The sequence below is a fragment of the Erithacus rubecula genome, assembly GCF_903797595.1.
Source record: "Erithacus rubecula genome assembly, chromosome: Z".
NCBI classification, from domain to species: Eukaryota; Metazoa; Chordata; class Aves; order Passeriformes; family Muscicapidae; genus Erithacus; species Erithacus rubecula.
Window position 1 is genome coordinate 9,136,443 of NC_136661.1, and position 21,043 is coordinate 9,157,485.

At 42.6% G+C, this 21,043-nt stretch overlaps 1 protein-coding gene across 2 annotated transcripts; it reads right to left on the bottom strand.

Moving 5' to 3' along the window:
- Nucleotides 1-4,735: 4,735 nt before the first annotated feature.
- On the bottom strand, nucleotides 4,736-18,416 carry ENC1 (ectodermal-neural cortex 1). Of its 2 annotated transcripts, none has more exons than XM_079330576.1 (3): nucleotides 17,627-18,416; nucleotides 11,260-13,073; nucleotides 4,736-7,851 (listed from the first exon to the last, which is right to left on the bottom strand). In XM_079330576.1, the coding sequence occupies exon 2, from the start codon at nucleotides 13,059-13,061 to the stop codon at nucleotides 11,292-11,294; it is 1,770 nt and encodes a 589-aa protein (XP_079186702.1). In that variant the 5' UTR covers nucleotides 13,062-13,073; nucleotides 17,627-18,416; the 3' UTR covers nucleotides 4,736-7,851; nucleotides 11,260-11,291. The 2 variants fall into 2 exon arrangements, with proteins under 2 accessions (XP_079186702.1, XP_079186703.1); XM_079330577.1 differs by lacking the exon at nucleotides 17,627-18,416 and adding an exon at nucleotides 17,469-17,560.
- Nucleotides 18,417-21,043: the final 2,627 nt, after the last annotated feature.

The following is a 21,043-nucleotide window of genomic DNA, read 5'->3' on the forward strand; positions in this document are numbered from 1 at the left end:
TTTACCACAAATACTATTTTCATGCTTGTAATTTGAAATTAACTAAGAAAGAAATTACTTGCACTTCTAAGGACCAAAATAGCTGCAAAGAGAGAGAAAATGTGCCTTCGCTTATTGGCAGCTGCACCTGTAATTATCAGAAGTTGAGCCTCTGTGTAGAGTCAGGTTCCAGGTCCATGTCCCCAGTTTCTGGGACTGCAAACAGCTCCAGTCATTTTTCCCCCTGACTGGCAGTGATCTCAGTTGAGAAAACCAAGCAGCAGCTCAACATGGCCCTGCATGAAGCTTGAGGTGAGTGTGCTCTGCCCTGTCATGACAGCAGAATGGACCATTGATGTCTATGGGCTTTTGATCACAAAGTTAATATTTTGCTGCACATATCTATTTATTCTACTGTAGGTATTTATTTATCAGATAAAATAACTTTTAAGCAGAAACCCAAATGCACTATGTGTGGTTAACAATTTAGAGTTGCTTGACGACAACTGTCATGTTTTCTTGGACGAATAGTACATGACAGGAATTTTTTTTTTCCCCCTCCAGTCTTGCCCAAGTCTAGCAACTGTGAGCACTGGAGAAACCCCACAAAATATTTTCTGGGCTCCTAGGGAACTTCCTCTAGCATCTTGGAGGCTATTAGGTCTACTTCAACTAGAAGAAAGTTCCTATGTTTCTCAAGGTGCCACTCTCAACACTTATCAACATTTCTATCCTTGGGCAGAACCAAAGCGTCTCCCAGGAAAAGCTGTTTTTAGGCCAAGCAGATTTCCTTTCACCCCCCAGTACCCAGCACCCTCAATGCTGTGGCCAGGAGGACAGGTGACTAACCCTTTTATAGCCAACAAAGCCCTGGCTAACACATCACACCAGATGTTACCTCGTGACACAACTGCTTCCAGGGTTGTTGACAAGTTAACCAGAAACAGCTAAGCACAGGTCTGTGCCACACAAAGCTGCAAAAGCCAATGTCTACAAGCTGGGTGGCTGGGACATGCAAGTGGATAAGAATAAAGGCAGACACTCTGCAGGATTATCAGGCCACGGTATATAGGTCCTGGACCATATTCAGTGGCAATATGTAAACAAACGCCTTCAAAAGTTTTTTTACCTCCCATCCTCTTAATTCTACAATATTTACTGTTCCCTGTCTAACTGTGAGGCCTGGGGCAACAGCTCCATGAGGAATTTACACAGGTATGGACAAAAAGAGTAAAGATGGAGTCAGGGAAATTAAAGGATATATTCACAGGAAAATGAAAGCTTGACCATTAGGAGGTACTCAGGGACATTTCCACCAACCACTGGTCTCCTCTCACACAGCTGCTTCTCAAACCTTGAACCAAGCCAATCCAGCCAGCCATTCACCCTGGGAGGAAGTCTGCATTGATTGAGACCCTTTACAGCACCCCTAGGCTTTAAAATACTCCTTCCAAGTGTTTTAAGACAAGATGTTTCTATTCTTGGAATGGAAAAGAAAGCCTATTTCTCCTAAGATAAAAGGTCCAATCTGCATCTTTCTTTTGCTCCATACTGGGAGGGCTGCCAAGGAGCAGGATAACACTTAAAGTCCGTGTTAATACTCCACTACCAGCAGTTCCTGAAACTTTTCTGCTTCCTATCAGCACTCTTTAGGCAAAGGGTAACCATCTGCCTGAAAGCATTATTGTTCCTCACTGCTATGTAAAAAGCCAAGTTGCTTGTGTTTATCTGATGGCAAGTCCTTCCTATTTCTTTCAGACCTAGTTCTGTTAATCTTGGGAGACAATATTTATATAAATAGTTTAACCCTTCTCAAGCCAATTAACAACACGAGTGAGATGACAGGTTTTCACAGTCAGTCTCACAAAGCAGCCTGACATCTTGTTGATTACTGCAGTGCACCCAGTGCCTCCAGGAGAAAGTGCTGGGAGAACTGAGGAGGCTCTGCTACTACTTCTGTTGCACCTTTCAACAAATCCCCATGCTCCAGCTTCTCAGCCTGGGACTAAGTGTTTTTGCTCCTTAATGAACCTGTTGTTGGTTGAAATGTGATGAGGTATGTTAAAATCTCTGAAAAGAAATGCAGGTTTGTAAAGTCTTACTTTGTATTTGCGGCTTTGGCTCGCATAAATATGTAATTGCAATTAAGTAACACAGCCATAAAGTTTACCTTTGAATCAGAGCATGGACTATGACCCACAAATTCCAGTGTGATTATAAAATATCTAATGAACTTCATCTACTACCAAGCGCTAAGTAAATTACTAAATGTCTGATAACATAAGAGAAGGATTAGGAGGGGTCTTGGAAGTAAACTCCTGTGGCTTTGCCTCCTGGGGAGCTCCCCATTGCTTCAGAGATACAGATTATGGTTTCTAGGGTAACTAGACACACACACACACACAAAAAGGACACATTGTCTAGTTTGGTTTCCTGAGAGTGTCAGAGCATTGTCAGGCCAGAAGAATTGCCTAAACACGATTATGAAAGAGATTTGTAATTTATTTAGCCACATACTTTAATTCACAGCCACACCTTATGTACCATGCTTTGTTTTAAGGGTAGTTCTCATATTTTAATGTACAGTTTCTAACAAATAGTGAAACTTTAAATTTCACAGACCATTTATTAAAGACCCATAGAAGATAGATGGTCTGTGTGCATTGTGTATGCTACTACTGAACGAGCTTGTGCTTGGCTTCATGTCACATACAGACATAAAAATTTGAATAAACATACGGCTTCTCTATGGTATTTATGTTTCTGTATGGTTTACATGCATACAGACACCCAGATGACAGACCATTTCAGATCACAGCCTTTTACACTGTGGAAGGGAGCAAAGTATGCAGCTGTAAGTGTTGTAAGGGCTAAAAATGAGGCCATACTGGGTAAAACTGGGGACTAATGGTCCTTTCTTTAAAGAGTTTGCCAGCCAGGGTTATGGGCACACATTTGTGCTCCCACATGCACACTTCTGGTGTGGTTCTGACAGAACTCTGCTCCACTTTCTTTGTGTGAAACAAAGAGACCATGCACCTGCTGCAAGGCCCACAGGGCACTGCCACCAGCATGGCTTTGAGCACACCAAACACTTTTCACACTCCTACCCTCCCCTCTCTGCACTTCCAGCTATTGAGGACCTAAAGGTGATGTCACTCATTGCTCTGGCTGGGACAATGCAATATATCAAACCGTATTCAGGCATGTGCCCAGGCATAGAACAGGCTGCCAGCTCTGCTCAATCATTTGAGGAGCCCCAGCATGGTTTTGGCCCATGCAAACTGGGTAGGGCTCAGGAGCCAGAGCACTCCAGCAGCCACTCCAAGCAGCTTGCATGCAGCCACCCTGTCTTGCCAGGACAAGGGGCTGCTCAGAGTGCTCAAGGCTGCTTCCTGCCAGCTGGCCTCCACGCCAGACCATCCCCAGGCATATTCAATTTACTAGCATAAACAGGGCCTTTGAGACTTCCACAGGTCAGGGCTGGTCACCCTAGGATGCTTGATGAAGCCATAGTCAATGCTAATGAGCTGATTATTTTCTAACCATTCAAGGCATTTAGTTTCCATACTTAATAAAGCAAATGCCTTGCAGATGTCTTATACACATCATCAGTTGTTTAAAACCTAAACACATACATTTTTTATACCCCCGACATAAATATCAGAACCTCCAGTATGAAAAAACTTCAAAGCAAAGGAGTTTGAATCCATGACCAGTTAGAATAAGTAACCCATTGCCCTAAAATGACATGAGTTGAATCACTCTACAGCAGTTTGTTCATGCCCAGTGCTGCTGTAAGCAGCATCCCATGCCCCGGTGAAATCCAAATAAAAGAAACCAACACTGGTTACTGTCCAGCAAAGAGCTTGCAATAAGCACTGAAATTAATTTAACCTTACCTTTTTCTGTGGAAAGGCTGATTTCTTCTGGTACTCTTCATATATAAAGACTCTCTAAGTGTCCCAGTCCCCCAGCCAAAATTGATGGCAAGTGTCTCAAACACAGGTAAACCAAGCCATGCCAAGGCCAGAAAGTCATTTCATACTATGTCCCCAACTCTTTTGAGTTAAGAAAGAATCACAGAGACCTGTGGCTTTTCTTAGGGCAGCTGCAGGAGTTTTAATAGAGGTAATTTACAAGATGTCAGAAAACTTATTATTTGATATCTGGACAGTGTTCAGGAACATTTTCAGGTGAGACAGATGCTAAGCCAATGCAGAAAATCTATAGCATTTATAAATAAATAGTATATAAATAGTATTAAAATGGTATTTAAACAAAAAAAAAAAACAAAACACCATGCATGCACAAAAATATTAGTAAGATGAAAAGTTCAAAGAGTTTGACTATACATGTATATAGAACTGGAATGTTTTACACACAGCCAGCATTTTCTGACTTGAGAATAATTAGAAAGTATTCAGGATGCCTAATTCCATTTCCAAGTGGTATCAGGCTCTAACTAAACTGTACTGCAAGCACCAACAAACTTGCATTTCCTGTTCTTAAATGTTTTGAGGCTCTCTGAGTTTTAACTGCTGAACTTCGAGATAGAGATCATAGTAAAAGAAGCAGAAGAGAACAAAGGGAAGGAAAGCGCAGCTGAAGCAGAAGCTCAAACCAAAGCATTTAATTGCATGTTGCTGATGTGCTTCTTTTAAGAGGACATAAAAAAGGGCATTATAAAGGATTCAAAGCACTTAGGGGTGAGGAAAGAAGGGAGGAAGAGACAACACTTCAAACAAACATTCAATGGAGAGGAAATACCCAATAATTTATTGACCTTCAGTTTCACATTGTGAAAAAAAAAAGTGAGTTTTACAAAATCTTAAGACATAGTAGCAAACAACATAGACAATTTTACTTCTTCACTTGCAGTTTTCTTTTAGCACATGAACCACATCTTCAATGGCCAGGAATGGTAACATTATTCTGTTCTAATCACTCTTATTCAGACAGGTGTCAGACATATAGAAAAGGGGCTGCACAATTATACCAGAAGAGGAAGGCTGTCCTTTGTTCCATGTTTCTACAGTAACCAGCCTGCAAAATAAGAGGAACCTTCCCATCTCATGCCAGGGTTTTTGTGTGCACTCTGCTGTGAACTGCATTTGCTTCTAAGTCTGGGGTGTTTCACAGCACTGAAATGGTCAAGTAGTTAGCCAGGATTCCCACAACAGCTCATAGAGCAGGAGCCTAGTGTATTCCCTGCAGAGCCAGAGGCCCACCCTGACTTCAGTTTCCTTCAGCCTACACACAGGAATTAACTGAGAACTTGAAAGCAGACCACAAGTTTGGAAACAGCTGTAGAAAATTCATCCCACTTTTGGAAGCTGCATGGTGCTACAGATTTCATAAGCTAAATAGTCAGATGCAAGGCAGCTTCACCTCTGGACTCTGATCAGCTTGACAGAGAGCACATATCTCAAAGCTACATGTCCTGTTCAAACACGGGGGCCCCTGGGGAGCCAGTTCTTTACTTCCTTGTACCTTATGTAATTGCTAGTGCCTGGGGAGAGGACATGCAAAACACAGGAAGTCTGCTTTTATGGCTCCCTTCACACTCCTGAGAGTGATCCACAAGATGAAAGGCCATCAAAAATCCAAGGCTGTTTGCTTCAACATGGCAACCTGTGCAGGTACAGGGATATAGAAAGGAGACAGAGACCTATCCTAATCTGTTTTCCTATTGCTAAAGGTCATCTAAGGGGGGACAAGGGTAGAGAGGCTGTGGGTTTAAATACTCTTTTAATCTACCACTTCAAGGAATCAGTTTCATCAGTGGAACTATATTTTATCACATCTAACTGGAACTCACCCTTTTAAAAACTGCAAATGACTGCCGATTAATCAATGTTCTCTCAGTATTCACAGAACTTCAAATACTTTATTTCTGAAATGTAAAGAGTCTACTCCAAACAGCAAATCAAATGTAAGGCAGCGCAGAGAAACTTCCAGTGACCAAGGTAAACACTTTCAGATGACAAAGCTTTCACAAATACAGCTACATCACTGTCACACAGAGAAAGGCAAGCATCACCAATGTGACTATTTTTGTTTTGCATGCACACATGCAGCTGTTTACGTATAACACGGCACACACCAGCCATGTTACTGAATGTGCCAGTTATATTGGGCTCCAGAAATATTTAAGAAAAAACACAATACAATACAAGCTTCATGACAGGATCCAGCAAAGAAACTACCTGTGAAACACAAGCTTCTGAAATTCCTAAGAGTAACTTCATATCTGTCCAAAGACCAGAACAAAAAGGAAAAAAAAAAATATTTAAAAGTCAAAGTTTGGTTTCTCAGGATTATCTGAGGCTTCTGAGCAACGAAGTGATTAAAAACACACCAGGATAACAAAAATAAACAGCAGCAGAGTTTGAGGGCTTTTTTTTTTTTTTTTTCTTTTAAGATAAGAGGTTTGAAATTCATTTTCTATCCCCATAAGAATTTTTCTAGAGCACTTGGGTCTTTGACATCTGGCCACTCAGATGATCTGAAATCCAGATGTATGAGGCAATCCAGTCAGTGCAAAATTTCTGTTCTTTCTTTTTTTTTTTTCAAGACTTCATCATTAACCTATATTGAGGTTTTTGGTTTTTTTTTTTTTTTTTTGTTTTCATTCTTGAATCACCATTCTCCACTCCTTCAGGACAATGTGGCTATATTGTAGGTAACCCTCCTCCAACCAAATAAATAAATAAATAAGTTTGGACAATGACTTCATCTGGGCTTGGTATCCAGAAGCTCTTCCACAGTATTTGCGTTGCACAAAATGAGTCTTGCAAGAGACTTTGGCTATTTCCAGGTTAGAAATTGAAAGGCATAACCAACAAATGAAATGGTGCAAGGACACCATCTACAAGACACCACATGCAACCTGGGGAGCTGGTGGCCTGAGAAAGTGGCCTCCATGGCTTCTTCCTTCAGTACATGTGTAATTTTAAATCCTGTCTTGTAATCCTTCCATTTCCGACTGGCAAGCCACTCCTCCCTCCCACCTCCAACTGTTACCCAATAGTTTTCTTTCTTTGTGCAGCAGAGCAAGTCAGCAATCACAATATGTGCAAAACATACAATTCACACAAGCCCTTGCAACATGAAGACAATTGCAGGCATTGTTTCAGCATGCAAGCATTGAACAATAAATAACTATATCTAGAACAAGTAACATAATAGGAAAGGGACAGATTGAATTATAAATACAGGGAAGAACAGGAAAAATGAGCATTTAGGGGATGTAATATTTGTTCCCCACTGTTGCAAAAATATTTCACCACTGGACTGGTCCTTATGAAGCAGAAGGTCACTTACTGCACACAGGACAATGCAACACAGGGTGTAACAGATGCTGTAGGCACTGCCCACAGGCAAGCACACTCCAGTCAGCAGAGCTCAGCAGCAGTGCTGCTGTATCTTCATTCACAGCAGCTTCTTGCTGTTTCAGACCTGGCCTGCTTCCCCTGCAGCTGGCACTGGCACTTCAAACCACCACAAAGAGAGGTGACAACCATTTCAAATTTCACATAGAACAGTGGGGTCCATGGAAATCGAGTGCTGTGTGGTGCACAGCTAAGAAAAGTTCTGTCTGTTTTTTTCATCTTTGAAGGACTGATTAACATCGGCATTAATCCACAATTACTACCACAAGGACCAGATCAGAGGTTTGTCCACTCATTTAAACCATGGGTTGAAGCACTGAAGACAGGGGTTTCTTCTCCCATTCCTTCATGTCTAGGTTGGATAATTTACAAGGTGCAGATGATTTTCTTCAAATGCAAGAGATGCTGAATGATTTTTCTTCATAAAAATTTCTCCAGATCTGAGGTTCCAATTCTCTTCTCCAAATAAAGGAGTAAACTAAAAGCATGGGAAGAGGTGGAGGAAAAGGAGAAGGAAATTACTTTAAAGGTTTTGTTGCAACAATATACCATAAGGTTTTTGTTAGATGTCAAACAAAAGCTATAATCTAGGCTTAGGATACAACCCAGCTGATAGATTTCCCCACCCACCCTGAACCTCAAAGTTCTTATACAATACCCAACTACTAATACATAAACCAGTCAAGAACATAATTATTTAGGGTGAGATTCTGACTTTATTACTTACTCTGCAAACCATCCTATTGACTGCAGAAAGACTGACTAATTTTTTGGGTATAAATTCACTTGAAACTTAAATCAAAATGGCCTAATACACTCTAAAGTGATGGATTCTGTATCCTGCATACTTCCACATTTTTATGTTCCCTTAAAAGTTTGTGGACTTGTTTTAAGCAAACAACCTTTTGTAGCTTCTCTTTTATAAAAATTCACAAGAACACTCAGTGTAGAGTTTTGCTCTACACCTCAGCCAAAACAAACCTGGTTGGAACAAAGCAGAAGGGAAGATGAAGTTGTCTTGCCCCAATACCTCTGTTCACCATAGCAAATCCTGAATTGAATTTACTCACAACAGAGAGAGGGCTATAGAACTCCCTGACTTACACCTACTCTTCATTTAAGCAGAATTTAGCTTGATTTCTTTTTACACAACAATATACCATCCATCAATAAATCCACCCTAGAGTCCTTTATAAAATCAATTATTTAATGAGAAACTCAGCCTTTGGATGCTGAGATTGTGCTTTGCTTTTTCACTGTGAAACTATCAAATTCCAGCTTCCAAACCATCATCAATTCATCATAATAACTTCTGACAGCACTGCTAGAATTTTAGAAGGCAAATCCTATTTCATTACAATGCAAATGAGCTCTAGTGCCCTCACAGATCCTTTGAACACACCACATCTCTCTCAGGCTGTAATGTCTTAGAACAACAGAGAACATTCACAGGAAAACAACCCAGCCTACATAACAGTCCATAGTGATTTTGCAAGTGTGGGTTAGTTCTTTTAATGTCTAAAAAAAGGGTCCACTCAGTGTTGATAAGTCTTTTCTAGGCATTCTTCAGGATAGCATGACAATCTTCCCATAAAAACAGACTATCAACACTGAGTCAAAATAGTGTTTCTTGTCATGGGATGAACTTTTAAAAAGCTGTAAACAATTCCAAAACAGAGAGGAAAAAACTGGACTCAAAACTCCCAAGTTTGAGGAACAAGACAAAGCAGACTGAAGTCTTCCTAAAAGCTGTCAGGCTGGGGCCACACAGCACCATTAAAACAGAGTAATCACAAGTAATTTCCTTTTTGGCCCTCCCACCCACTGACAAAGCAGCAGGAGTCAGTAGAAAAAAACAACCTACTTGCTGGATGAGCACACAGCACTGCAGAGATTTCAGTCTATAGCTACATTCAGTTATCTTGTGTGCTTGTTAAGCCAGTTATCTTGTGTGTTAGTGAAGATAAAATAACGGCTTTTAACAAGATACTGCAAAGCAAAGGAAGGCTTTGTGCACCGTTATATTCGGAGGAATCTTTTTCAAAATAAAACACTCCCTCACGCACTGTAAACTCCAGAACAATTAAGTCAGACTCAGAAGAATAAGTCAATATTTTTTTGGCCGAGACCTCAGCCCGGGCATTCAATACTGCTGTTCTGATAACACTGAGAACCACATAAAGTCAGTAAAAATACAAATTAACTGAAGATATGGAGATGTAATTCCCAGCTAGGGAGGCAGCTGACACACAGAAATGAGGGCTTCATTTGCTGTCAGGGGGGCAATTACTGTCAGTAACCAGGACCTGGTAAGCCTCTAGCTTTTGCTGTGCTTTCCAAATAAAAGTCTGGAAGAACAAAGTGGGGAGAGGGGAGTAGTGTTTTCAGGGCAAACAACCACCTGAGAGAAGAGCATTGTGGCACAACACTGCCCCAATTTCACAGTAGATTTCAAAGCTGAGCTGCTGCTTTGCATGGGCCCAACCTTGTATTCTTTACTCAGTCAGAACTCCCAGTCAACCAAAAGGCGACTACAAGAGTAACTGCACTATCTACACTGTTTCAAAAACCTTTGGGGTTTACATTTACTGCAAGAGTCAGGCAAACGTTCACTGCTGCAAAAAACACCAAAAAACCTCCCCAATGATCTGTTCTAAACAGAACAATTTAGAGAAGTCTTTACACACAAGTTCTTCTTCCTATATTCTGGAGATTCTTCTCAGTCTGAACTTTTAGGTAACCCAGAGGCACATGCATAGCTTGTTTAATTACTGCAACTATATTTATTTGTCTTTTTCTTATAACTTGCCTGCCTTCATGGACACAATATACACTGCTCAAATCCAAAAAGAAACTACCATTCACAGGGCATTGGTCATTTAGGGTCAAGGACATCACTATATTTTTTTGGCTGGCAGTAACTGATTTTATACTAAAGCCACAAGAGGGAAGTGAGGAATAAAAGCAATACAACACCAAATGGGAGTCTGCCAGGTTTGTTGCAAAATACACAAATTAATAGCAAAAGTCTTCTCCCCTCCTCACAAAAATAAGAAATGCACAACAACCAATCAAGCAAGACCAAATTCAGAATTGCTTGTGAGAAGATACAATGCTGAAGTTGCATCTGGTAAGAACCTGGCCCATTATGTATAATTAAATTGTTTTGGAACAGTGTGTGCTATAGACTAGTAATTATTTCAGGCTGCAATATTAATTACACATCTTCCTGACACTATACCTAGTTCAACATATATAAGCATAAGTATTTTGAAAAATCTGTATTTTAAAGTGTAACAATGGAGGAAATGCAGCCTTAGTCTGTGCAGATGCAACCACACTGTGTAGCTGAGACTGAAAGTTACGCCTGAACTCCCTGTAAAACACCTATCATAAGACAGCAGCTTTCTCTAAAGGCTGTCTGCATGGAAATTCAAGTGAATTTGCTATCAGGCTTCACATCAGAATTTACTGTTATCTTTTTTGGGTATTGTTACTGGATGCAGAGTGACCTAGGCTCATCAGTCATCAGAAAAATGGCACTGGAACCCTTATTTAGCATGCATTTAGTACCTAAGAGCCAGAGCAAATTTCCAAAGGATTATCTGCATTTCCCTGCAAGCTGTAAATACTATTTTTTCCTCTGTCTTTTACATCTAAAGCATGTAGGATAAGGCCTTGTAAAAGTGGGTGCAAGACATGCAGACTACTTCCAGGATCTGGTGTTGTTGCAAACGTGGTGCCTGGCTTACAATAGTCTGTAAACTGTCTCAGGTGACCCAGATGTAAAATTGCATCAAGCATACTCACCCCTCCTCAGAGCTGCTGCTGAAAAGTTTTTTTGAAAAGCATTATGACAGTGAAATTCCAAAGTGCTATTTCTTACCTGATAACTTGTAATTGCCAACATATACACAATTAGGAGGGGAGGTGCTTCCATGTGCTGACAAATGCTGTGGGGATTAATGAATAGGGCACAGTTGTTATGCTGTTCCATACATCTAGCGTGGGATCATAGCAGTCCAATGTTTTGCACCTCTGAATGCCAAAGTAGCCTCCAACCACATACAATTTGTTTCCAGATGCCACTGCATGGCAGCTCATTCGCTTCGCTGTCACATCTCCCACCTTAGTCCACTGGTATGCCTCGCTGTTGAATTTATAAGCAGAGCATGCAGAGAATTCAGTATCTCCACCCATAATAAAAATCTGGTTTCCCAGAACAGCTGCGGCTGTGTAGCGCCAGGGCTGGGGGCAGGTGGCTGGTACTGTCCACCTGTTTTCACACTGATCGTAGCACTGGACTTTGGGCAGCTTGTCATGGCTAACGCTGGTACCACCGAAAGCAAACAGCTTCAGCTTTGCACTGACTACAGCTGCATTGCTTACTCCCTCTCGCAGTGGGGCAACCATGGTCCATTTGTTGGTCACGGGGTCATACTGCTCTACCTGCTTTAAGGATACTGAAGGGGAAGCTGGAAGGCACCCAGTTGCTGCAGTGTGCCCTCCCACTACATACAAACAGTGCTTAAGTTCAGCAGAGCCGTGGCCAAACCTAGCCACCAGCATGGGAGCAGCCTTGGACCACTCCTCATGAAGGGTGTCATACACCCACACGTCTTTGGAGACTCCATTTTCTGACCCTCGCCCCCCAGTGATGTACACTTTGCAGCCTATGGCACAAGCACTGAACTCCTTCCGTGGGCTTGGAATGTCAGCCTTTGGAATGATCTCCTTTGCCTTTTGATCCACCAAATACAGCTTGTCACACATAAAGGTTTGGCCACCCAAAAGAAAAAGTGAGTGGCCAGTTTTTCGGGGTCTGGCACATAAGCTGGTGACCACTCCATCATTCTGTAAGATCTTCAACTTGCACCTTATTGATTCTTCTACAATCTCCTTGCTTTTCCTTTGCTTGGTGATAAGTTCTTCCATGGCCACATTCTCCATAAGGTATATGGCTGGCAGGAGGGCCAGTCTCACTGTCTGCAGTAGCTCTGGCAGGTAACAGTGGCGCTTACTCAGGTCATAGTTGACCCAGTTGATAGCAGATTCATACACCAGCCTTTCATCTTCAGTTTCTAATTCTTCACTGGAAAGGAGTTGCACTACCATGTCTTTTGGCAGTTGGAGGAAGTCTTCACTTTTACTGATACTCTGGAAGTTGCTAAGGCACATCCTCCAAGAGAGCTCATACAGCTTGGTACACTGATGAGCATCCGACAGCAGCAGCATGCCAAGACAGTTGGTGGGATGAAGGTTTTTCTCCAGAAATTCTGCACAAGCATCCCGAATGTCCTGAAACTCCAGCATGTCACCAGCCTCCAGCAGCGACTCTGCATTTTCTTCATTGATGATAACTCTGGAGGAATATGCATAGTCCAGAAGAAGCTCCAGGACTTCTGGGTGAATAGAATTGTGAAAGTTGACTTCACTGTCCTGGCTCTCTTTCAGTCCTCCGCTGAACATTGCTTCAAAGTAGCGGCTGCAAGCAGCTAGAACTGCTCTGTGGCAGGGGAACGACCTGTTTCCAGCATGCAGGAGGACATCTGTAAAGAGACGCTGCTGACGCAGGAGGTTGAGGTGAGTAAGGACACTATCAGCATAGGATGACTTGTGGAACAAGTATATGTTTATGGAGCCACTACTGGCCCTAGACTTGCGATTTTCATGCATGCTGACCGACATTTTCTTTCACACCTATAAATAAAGAAAAAATTTAATATAAATAAAAGTCAAAATCATTATTAGTTTCACATATCAAAAAGTGTGTTTATTATTCACCATAAGATGGGGGAGAAAAAGCCTTAATTTATAGCTGAGTGGACAGAGAATTACATCTACCATTGGCATGCGTTCATTTTTTTGTAAGCTGAGATTCATAAATGACATAGTCTAAATTTGTTGCCCAAGAGCAGGTTTATCTTGGGAAACCTGATCTCCAACTTTCACAGCAATACAGTAAGTTGGAGAAAGAAAATGAACCAGGACTGATTTTCTCACCCTTCCCCAACCTAGACCAGCTGATTCATTACATACATACACATGCACACGCTTGAAACATTCTCCTGTACTGAATCATAGCAGGAAGAGCTACCAGACAGAATACCTAAGGAATGTCAAAAGCTGCACAGGGAACAAAAACCTACTAATCCCATTAGGAAGCTTCCCTTTGGTATAGTGATTCCATATGCAACAGCACAAAATGGAAAAAAAAAAAAAAAAGTTAAAAATAAAACCCTGGTATCAGCTATATATTTAGACTTGTAACTGTAAAAAAATATCATAGTAAATTCTACAGATTCCACAGAATTCAGTGTCTGCTTGCTATAGTGATACAGAAATACATAGGCAGGGTCAGCAGAAAAACATGTTTTGACTACCATCCAAAGTCACTGAGACACTACCAATGAAGCCACCTGGAGAGTCAGGTCCAGACAGCTTAAGCCATTAGTTCATTCTGAAGTTTTGAGGAGGCATAAAACAGAAGACATCTTCTATCCTGCCCTATTCCTAACAAACAAAACACTACTCAGATGCTGTTTAGGGGTGAATGTTAGTGCTACCTGCCATGCAGGTCTGTGTATATTACAGCAGCAAGTTTCCAGATTTAATTCAGAGTCAAGTCAAAATAGTATGGAGAACAGAGTAAGGGAGGAATATTGGCAGCAATATAAAGCCAATGGCCAAAAAGTCGCAGTAGAAATAGTAAGAGATGAAACACACAGAACTCAGGGCAAGCTGTGACTGTGACTGGTACTGTAATCTCACTTCTCTCTCTCTCCAAACTGCAGAGAAAACTCAGTGAAAGCCAAGAACAAAACTTGCCTAATTACTATGCTATTTGCGTGTCCAGAGCACCTTTCACTGCACTTTCAAATAAAGAACTGGCCGAAAGAACTACCTGGAAAGCATGCAATGTCCTAAGTCAGAGCATGACCTGGGGCCATTTGTGAAGATTCTTAATGTGGATATACTTTTCTCTCATACAGACACTTTCATATACTTGAGCATCTTTAAGCACTAAAGAATTGCAGAATTTCATTCCCACATTTCATGCTTCAAGATAATATAAGAGCTTTACAAGCCCCAAAACCAGCATTTTTAACACATGTATTTTTCTAGATTCATATGACCAGAAACACTGACAAAATCAAAACCACATGTTTAATTTGGACAGCAGACTCCATTTCAGAACAAGCAATCTGTGTATATGGAACATGCAACACCTGCAGTCTAACTGCAGCTCAGCCAGTACCATCCTCCCCACTATCTGTGCTAAGCTATTGATTCACCACATTGAACAACAGTAAGTCTCTGATAAACCTTTCCCTTTAGTTACAGAAAAAAGCCCTTAAAACCAACTTAAAGTAAGGAAAAGAGAGAGACACCTTACTGTAAAACAACCATAGTCCATTTCCTTTAATATGAAATATAATTTGCCTGATGAAACTTAACTGGGATTTAAAAGAACAGGCAACACTGCCCAATATACAGTGCACAACCCAAAGGCCTTCAAAGCAGAGAGGAATCCTATACATCAGAGCTACAAGGCAGAGTATCTGTCTACTCTATAATGAAAAAGCTTAGAAAGGGATCACACCAGTGCTTCCCAGACCAACCTGTTAAATGCACTAGGCACAGAACAACTTAAGGCAGCTGGTATGTCTTCAAAATACAAACTCTTTTACAAGAAAAATTAAATTACCTCTAATGAAGTTGCATTGGCTAGGAAAAAAAAAAAAAAAAAAACAAAACCAAAAAAAAACCCAACAAAACCCAGATGGCATTTGAGGATCTTGAGCACTAATCTCAGACTAAAATAACCCACTTAACCTATAGCCAAAAATAAGATACTGACCACTTACAGGTTGAAATCGCCTGTAACCTAAGGATTATAGAAAGGTCTTGGCCTGAAATACTAGTACACTTGCAGTTTGAAGACACATATAGGAAGCTGAACACTTTACTGTCAAATTTTTCAACTTTTCCAGGCACTTTGCCATTCTAAATGCTGTTATGATGCAGGGCACAGAGATCACTGGATCTCTACAGGTCAGTTTTCCTCACAGCAAGGACTTTCTCTTACTCAAGGTTCCTCATCAGGGAGCAGAATGAGAGCTAAACACCCCACTCAGAGATAACAGAATAACCAGTTTCTGAATATGCACACTGCCCCCCACCTTCCATTCCAGTTAACTGAACGTGTGTGTAGACACCACAGTCTAGGCATGTCAGGATCTCTATGAAAACACAGTTCTCTTCTTTGCCCCCACGTATTGGGGAAATTCAGAGTGTACTGAAAACTTTCTTTCATCACGCACACAGGGTTCAGAAATAGGGCAGGTAAAGCCTACATCAGAGGCTGCAGATGCAGGCATTTAGACCAGGCTGTGTACTCCCATGAGCAATGCTTGTTCAGCACCATTCAGAAGGAGCCCATAACCACAACAAAATAGAGGCAAACATTAAAAAACCACCCTGCAGTTATGCATATAGTGGAGACTAGTGAACTACAGACCACATGCAGAGGGAAGGAACAGATCACTGTCTGTTACCCAAAGCCCACCCACAGCCACAGTAACAAATACCATTGCAAAGAAATTAAAAATTTGTATAAAAACCCCTTCTCAAACAGCTACTGAATAAGGCACTAAACATTTCACCCTACTGTAACAGAAACTTAATCTCCTGGTAAGAAGTAGATTTCATATACGCTGGTCTTGAACAGTTCCTGTAAGATTGTCTTTATCATCACAATGTCATCTATTGAGAGGAATTCAAAATATGCCAATTCACATTTAAGATAAGCTAACATATTTCCCCAAACAGAACAAAGATACATATCTATACACATCTTTTTCCGCCAGTGTGGTGCTGAGATGAGTCTGCACATGGACTAGCTGAACAAACTCCCCTTAGAAGCAAGTACCATCATTCACTAATAGTGTTTTTGTAAACAGCCTAAGTCTCTAGCAATTAGGTCAATCCAGGATCTTGTAAGAATATTAAAATGCAAAAATGACATCTCCAATTTCTCTGTTTGGTGTTGGAAATTATGCAAGCCTCAAATACTTCAGCAGAGGTAATTTACAGTCAGTGATCTAGTTCATCTTGAATAATATTAGCCAATTCCCTTCAGGCATTTTTTTTTTTTCCTTAGAAATAGTATTTGTATGTGAAAGACAAGAAGTGGTCAGTAAATTACAGATATAGATTTTATCTAGGAATAGAGGTTGAACCAAGACTTTGATTTATAATTACACTTCAACAGGCTACTTGTCACAGCAGACCACTAGTAAACAATACTGTAAGACTAAACAACAGGCTCCTTGTCCTACTTAACAGTTCTACAGCATGCAGGTCTCAGCCTAAATAAAATGAAAAATTAAGTATCTTCAAATTACTGACACATCTCTGATGCACGCTCATTTTAATACGACAGTGTAATTACACAGTGGTGGTTGGGTTTTTCTTTAGAATCCGTGAAACAGCTGAAAGAGAGGAAATCTGCTAATGATCCCATCGATGCAACTAACACCGCTTTCAATTGCTAAATCTGCGCCGATGCTATCAGTGTGGCAGAGGCAAACCGTGACACTGCCTAAAGTCTTCAGACTCGGGGGCTGCCTAGGACCTGCAGCGAGACAGAAAGCAGAACACGCTGCTCCTGCTAGGAATGCACTACAGCTCACCACATGCAAACAAAGAAACGCAACTCTCATTTCCCCTCAGCTCGCCCCATCAAAACGCCTAAATTACTCCCTCTCTGAGAAGAAACTTGCCGAGCTTCTTCCCAGACTGATATAAAAAGCAGCGCGAGAAACTAAAATGCATTTGGTTTCCTTTATAGAGCAATAACCACGTGCAAAAGTTTCTGTAGCGGCGCAGGGAGCGCAGCCAGCTCAGGGAGCAGCGAGGCGCTCGCTCACGCCTGCCTGGCTCAGCCCACGGAGGGATGCTCCGGACCGCCCGCGCCCCCCGGCAGGAAGCTGAAGCCCACCGGGCAGGCTAGCAGCCTCCGCAACACGAGCCGACGCTTTCCAAGGGCAGCCGAGTACGGAACGCAGCAAACCACCGCCAATGCCTACCCACCGGTGCCCCGCTGGTACCTGGCGCTCCGGACAGGGCGGAGGGACCGGCAAGGAGCCCGGCTCCAGCCGGAGAAACACCGCCGGCCGCTGTGCCCCCCAGCTCTGCCCGCCCGCCTCCCGCCCTGCCGGGCGCTCACCGGGCCGGCAGCACCAACTTACAGCAGCGGCTCCCGGGCGAGCGCGGAGGTCCCTGGGCGAGGCAGCGCCGCGCATGGGAGAGGAGCCGGGCTCTGGCGGGTCGGCGGCGCCGCGGCGGAGCAGCAGCGCCGGAGCCGGGCGGAGCTGGGGCCGCTGGCGGGAGGCGGGTCGCGGGAGGAGGGCGGGAGGTAGGGAAGAGGGACGGAAGAAAGGCAAAGAGTAGCTGCTGCTACTGCTGGCACGCCGGCCGCAGCTCTGCCCCGGCGGCGGAGCGGGGAAGCGGTATATGGGTTGGGGGCGGGGGAAGGCTTTACGCACAGCCCGTGAGTGACAGGCAGGGGCGGGACGGCGGGGCGAGGGCAGCGCGCTCGCAGTCGCTGTCCCTGCGGCGGCGGGGTCGGTGCGGTGGGAGCTGGTGTCGCTCCGGACGGCGGTGTGGAGTGGCGTCTCCTCCCCGCCCCGCCTGCCCTGCCCGCACCCGGCCGGGCGGAGTTCTGCTCCGCGCTCTGGGGGAGCCCGGGGCGCGCCCCGCTGCGCAGACGCCGCAATAGCCGCGCGGGATGGGGAACGCCGAGCGAACGGGAGCGGCCCCGCTCCTCCTGGCGTGTCCCGCTGCGTGGCGAAAACCGAGCAGGGCAGACGGTGGGATAGCCCTCGGCGCCCTGGGAGCGGCCGGGAGGCGCGGAGGAGCCCGGGCACCGCGGGCCGTGAGCCGGGCGCTGCTCCTCCCGCGGAGCCACCGCGGGCCGGGCGGCCGCTGCGCTCGCAGGAGCCCCTCGCGGAAGGAACTGCCGCTCCAGTGCTGCCCTCCCGCAGCACAAAGGGAAGCCTGGCTTTAATTGTTTCCCAATTAACAAAGTATGTGAAAAACGCCTTGTGCAAAGTATGTGCAAAAGGCCGATTTCAGCAGTAAACATCTTGTAGACATAACGGCCGTGTTTACATAATCGAATTGTGTGGCTCTGTACTAGAAAAACATAAGGTACCCTACTAAACGTTGCACATATTGCTAGCTTACTATTTGCTAATATCACTTAGAGCAATGGTATTAGTCTAAAGAGGCTTTAAGGAAGATAAGAACAATTACTCGTACCAGCAGGAAGCTTCTTTTCAAATGTAATACTTAGGAGAATTTGCTCATTCTTCATAATGAAATTACGCCCAAACTTCTGTTGAAAAAAAGATTGTGCTGCAAGCAATTTGCTAACATGCAGAAGATTATTTATATTTGTGTTGCTGGACTTCACAGTCTGGAGATTAGCACACACTTATAATGTACAGCAGGACACATCTGTAATTCTAGACAGCCTGTGGGCATATGCAAGCCTGGAGAGCATAGCTGAACAGGAAGCAGATTAAACAGTAATTTGTTTCATAGATTATTTCTTTTTACAATATTGTTTTCTTACAACATGAAGTATTGCAGGTTGCATGGTCTAAAAATGTTGCACATCTGTATGTAATAAAGACTGTTTCAAAGTTGTTTAGTTGTTTAGGTGTGAGAAGCTGTTGTAAATTGTAAACAACCTTGCACAAGGGCCATTCACAGACACAAATGTTCATCTGAGTCATGTACCTGTAGAGGATTTTGGATTAGACTGAATGTTCAACATTTGCTGCATACTGTATTGTCCATGCTATGAATCCAGGTTTTCCCTTTCATCTTTACATAACCATAGAATGCCGTGATCCTATTTTCCCACATTTCTCCCAACTAAACCTGCAGAGATTCCACCCAAATCCTGTACATTATGGTGAATCTTCCACAATCTGGTAGCAAAGTCAGATTATCTCATTCTATGCAACTAAAAAAACAGAGATGCATTGCTTCATGCAGTGTTAGGACAAACTTTGGATAGGCATAGTTATCACTGTGGATAATAAACCAAAATGACAGAATAATGTTACCTATCTATTGCTTAGCACATCTGAATCATAGCTGTAAGAATGGCCAGTGTAAAATGAGATCCACAGAGAAGACAACATATGGGGTTTATGTGCATGTCTACAGCATGCAGATTTGGGCAGTGCCCTGGATGAAAAAAATGGGGAAGTAATCCTGTAAGCAAATGACCAGATGAAGTACTGATCTTCCCTTTTTTTTTTTTTTTTTTTTTTTTTTCCATGAAAGGAGGAACCCGTTAAGTTAATCAGGGCAGAATGATTGGATGAAGCTTTAAGTCATCTGTTGGGGAAACAAGTACACAGCCAGTCAGATCCTTCTGTGTGTGTAAAGCAGTTGTAACTGGTGAGAGCAGAGAGAGAATGAGAAGAAAAAGGAACTCCACATCCATGCTTACAAACCATAGCAGCTGTTCTTTTGGATGTGCTCAAATGTCCTCTTATTTATGCTTAAGTGACAAAACACCTGAAGTGTTTCTTCTCCTTTCTGCACAGGAGTTTGAAGTAGATAGGGTTTTTGAATGCAGTTTATAGCATGTTTAGAATAGGAATGCTTGTTTCGCTAGCATGGGAAAAACACTCAGGAAATTAACTGGGTCCAAGTAAATCTTTGGTCTGGTTTATGTTGGTCTGAGAACTAAAAAAGATCACAGTTAAGCACTCTTCTGGTTAAGCCAGTTTCGTAGATGGGCCAATCTGTATTTTGACATTGCTGAAAACAAAGCTGGCGTAGCCTATTCCAGGATGTAGTTTAACATGCCCGCTGAACTAGTTGAGACATGTTTCTCCTAGTATTAGTATGGCAGGATAGATAGGATCTTTGCAATGTTGCTAAATATCATGATTTTATCACAAATCACAAGATGATTGGCCCTTTTCTCAGAGCCTCAGCTTCTAGAGTCATGTGAAATTGATAATGTGCTAGGGTTGGTTTTTTGTTGTTTGCTTGTTTGTTTGTTTATTCGTTTGTTACAAGGAGTCTGAAAGAATGAGTATGTCAATACAAACCCCTAAATATTTTCATTTTAATCTCTAGAATTAAGTGCCACATTTGACTCTGAAAACATTGGCGTAGGAAAATCTTCATTCACTTCAAATCCAGCTTGCTTGCTATTCAGAGAACACTGCTGTTTTAACTAAATTATTTCACCTTGTTCTTTATTTAAATTGGTTTGGCTTCTGTGTTGAGACAAGTTCTTGGAACCTTGAATGTGTAGCAAACTTTATCATATGGATTTATTGACACTCAAATGTTTTGCAGGCAAAACTATGTAGCTAGAAGATCTCCCAGATTAACCTAATAACACCAGCAAGAGTTCTAACACTGGCAGAGCTGTACTACATAATCCATTAACCAGAGCAGATTATTTCACTCAGGAGATGGAAATATATATTTTGTTTTATTTTGTTAGTATCAGCTGCATCTCAACTAGCAGGGTTTGCCAGTACAGCTATCTTGGCAAGCCTTTTAAATGCAAACAGGCAGTATGTGCCTGCAGCACAGTCTGAGATCTCATTTTTAATGCTATTAAACAG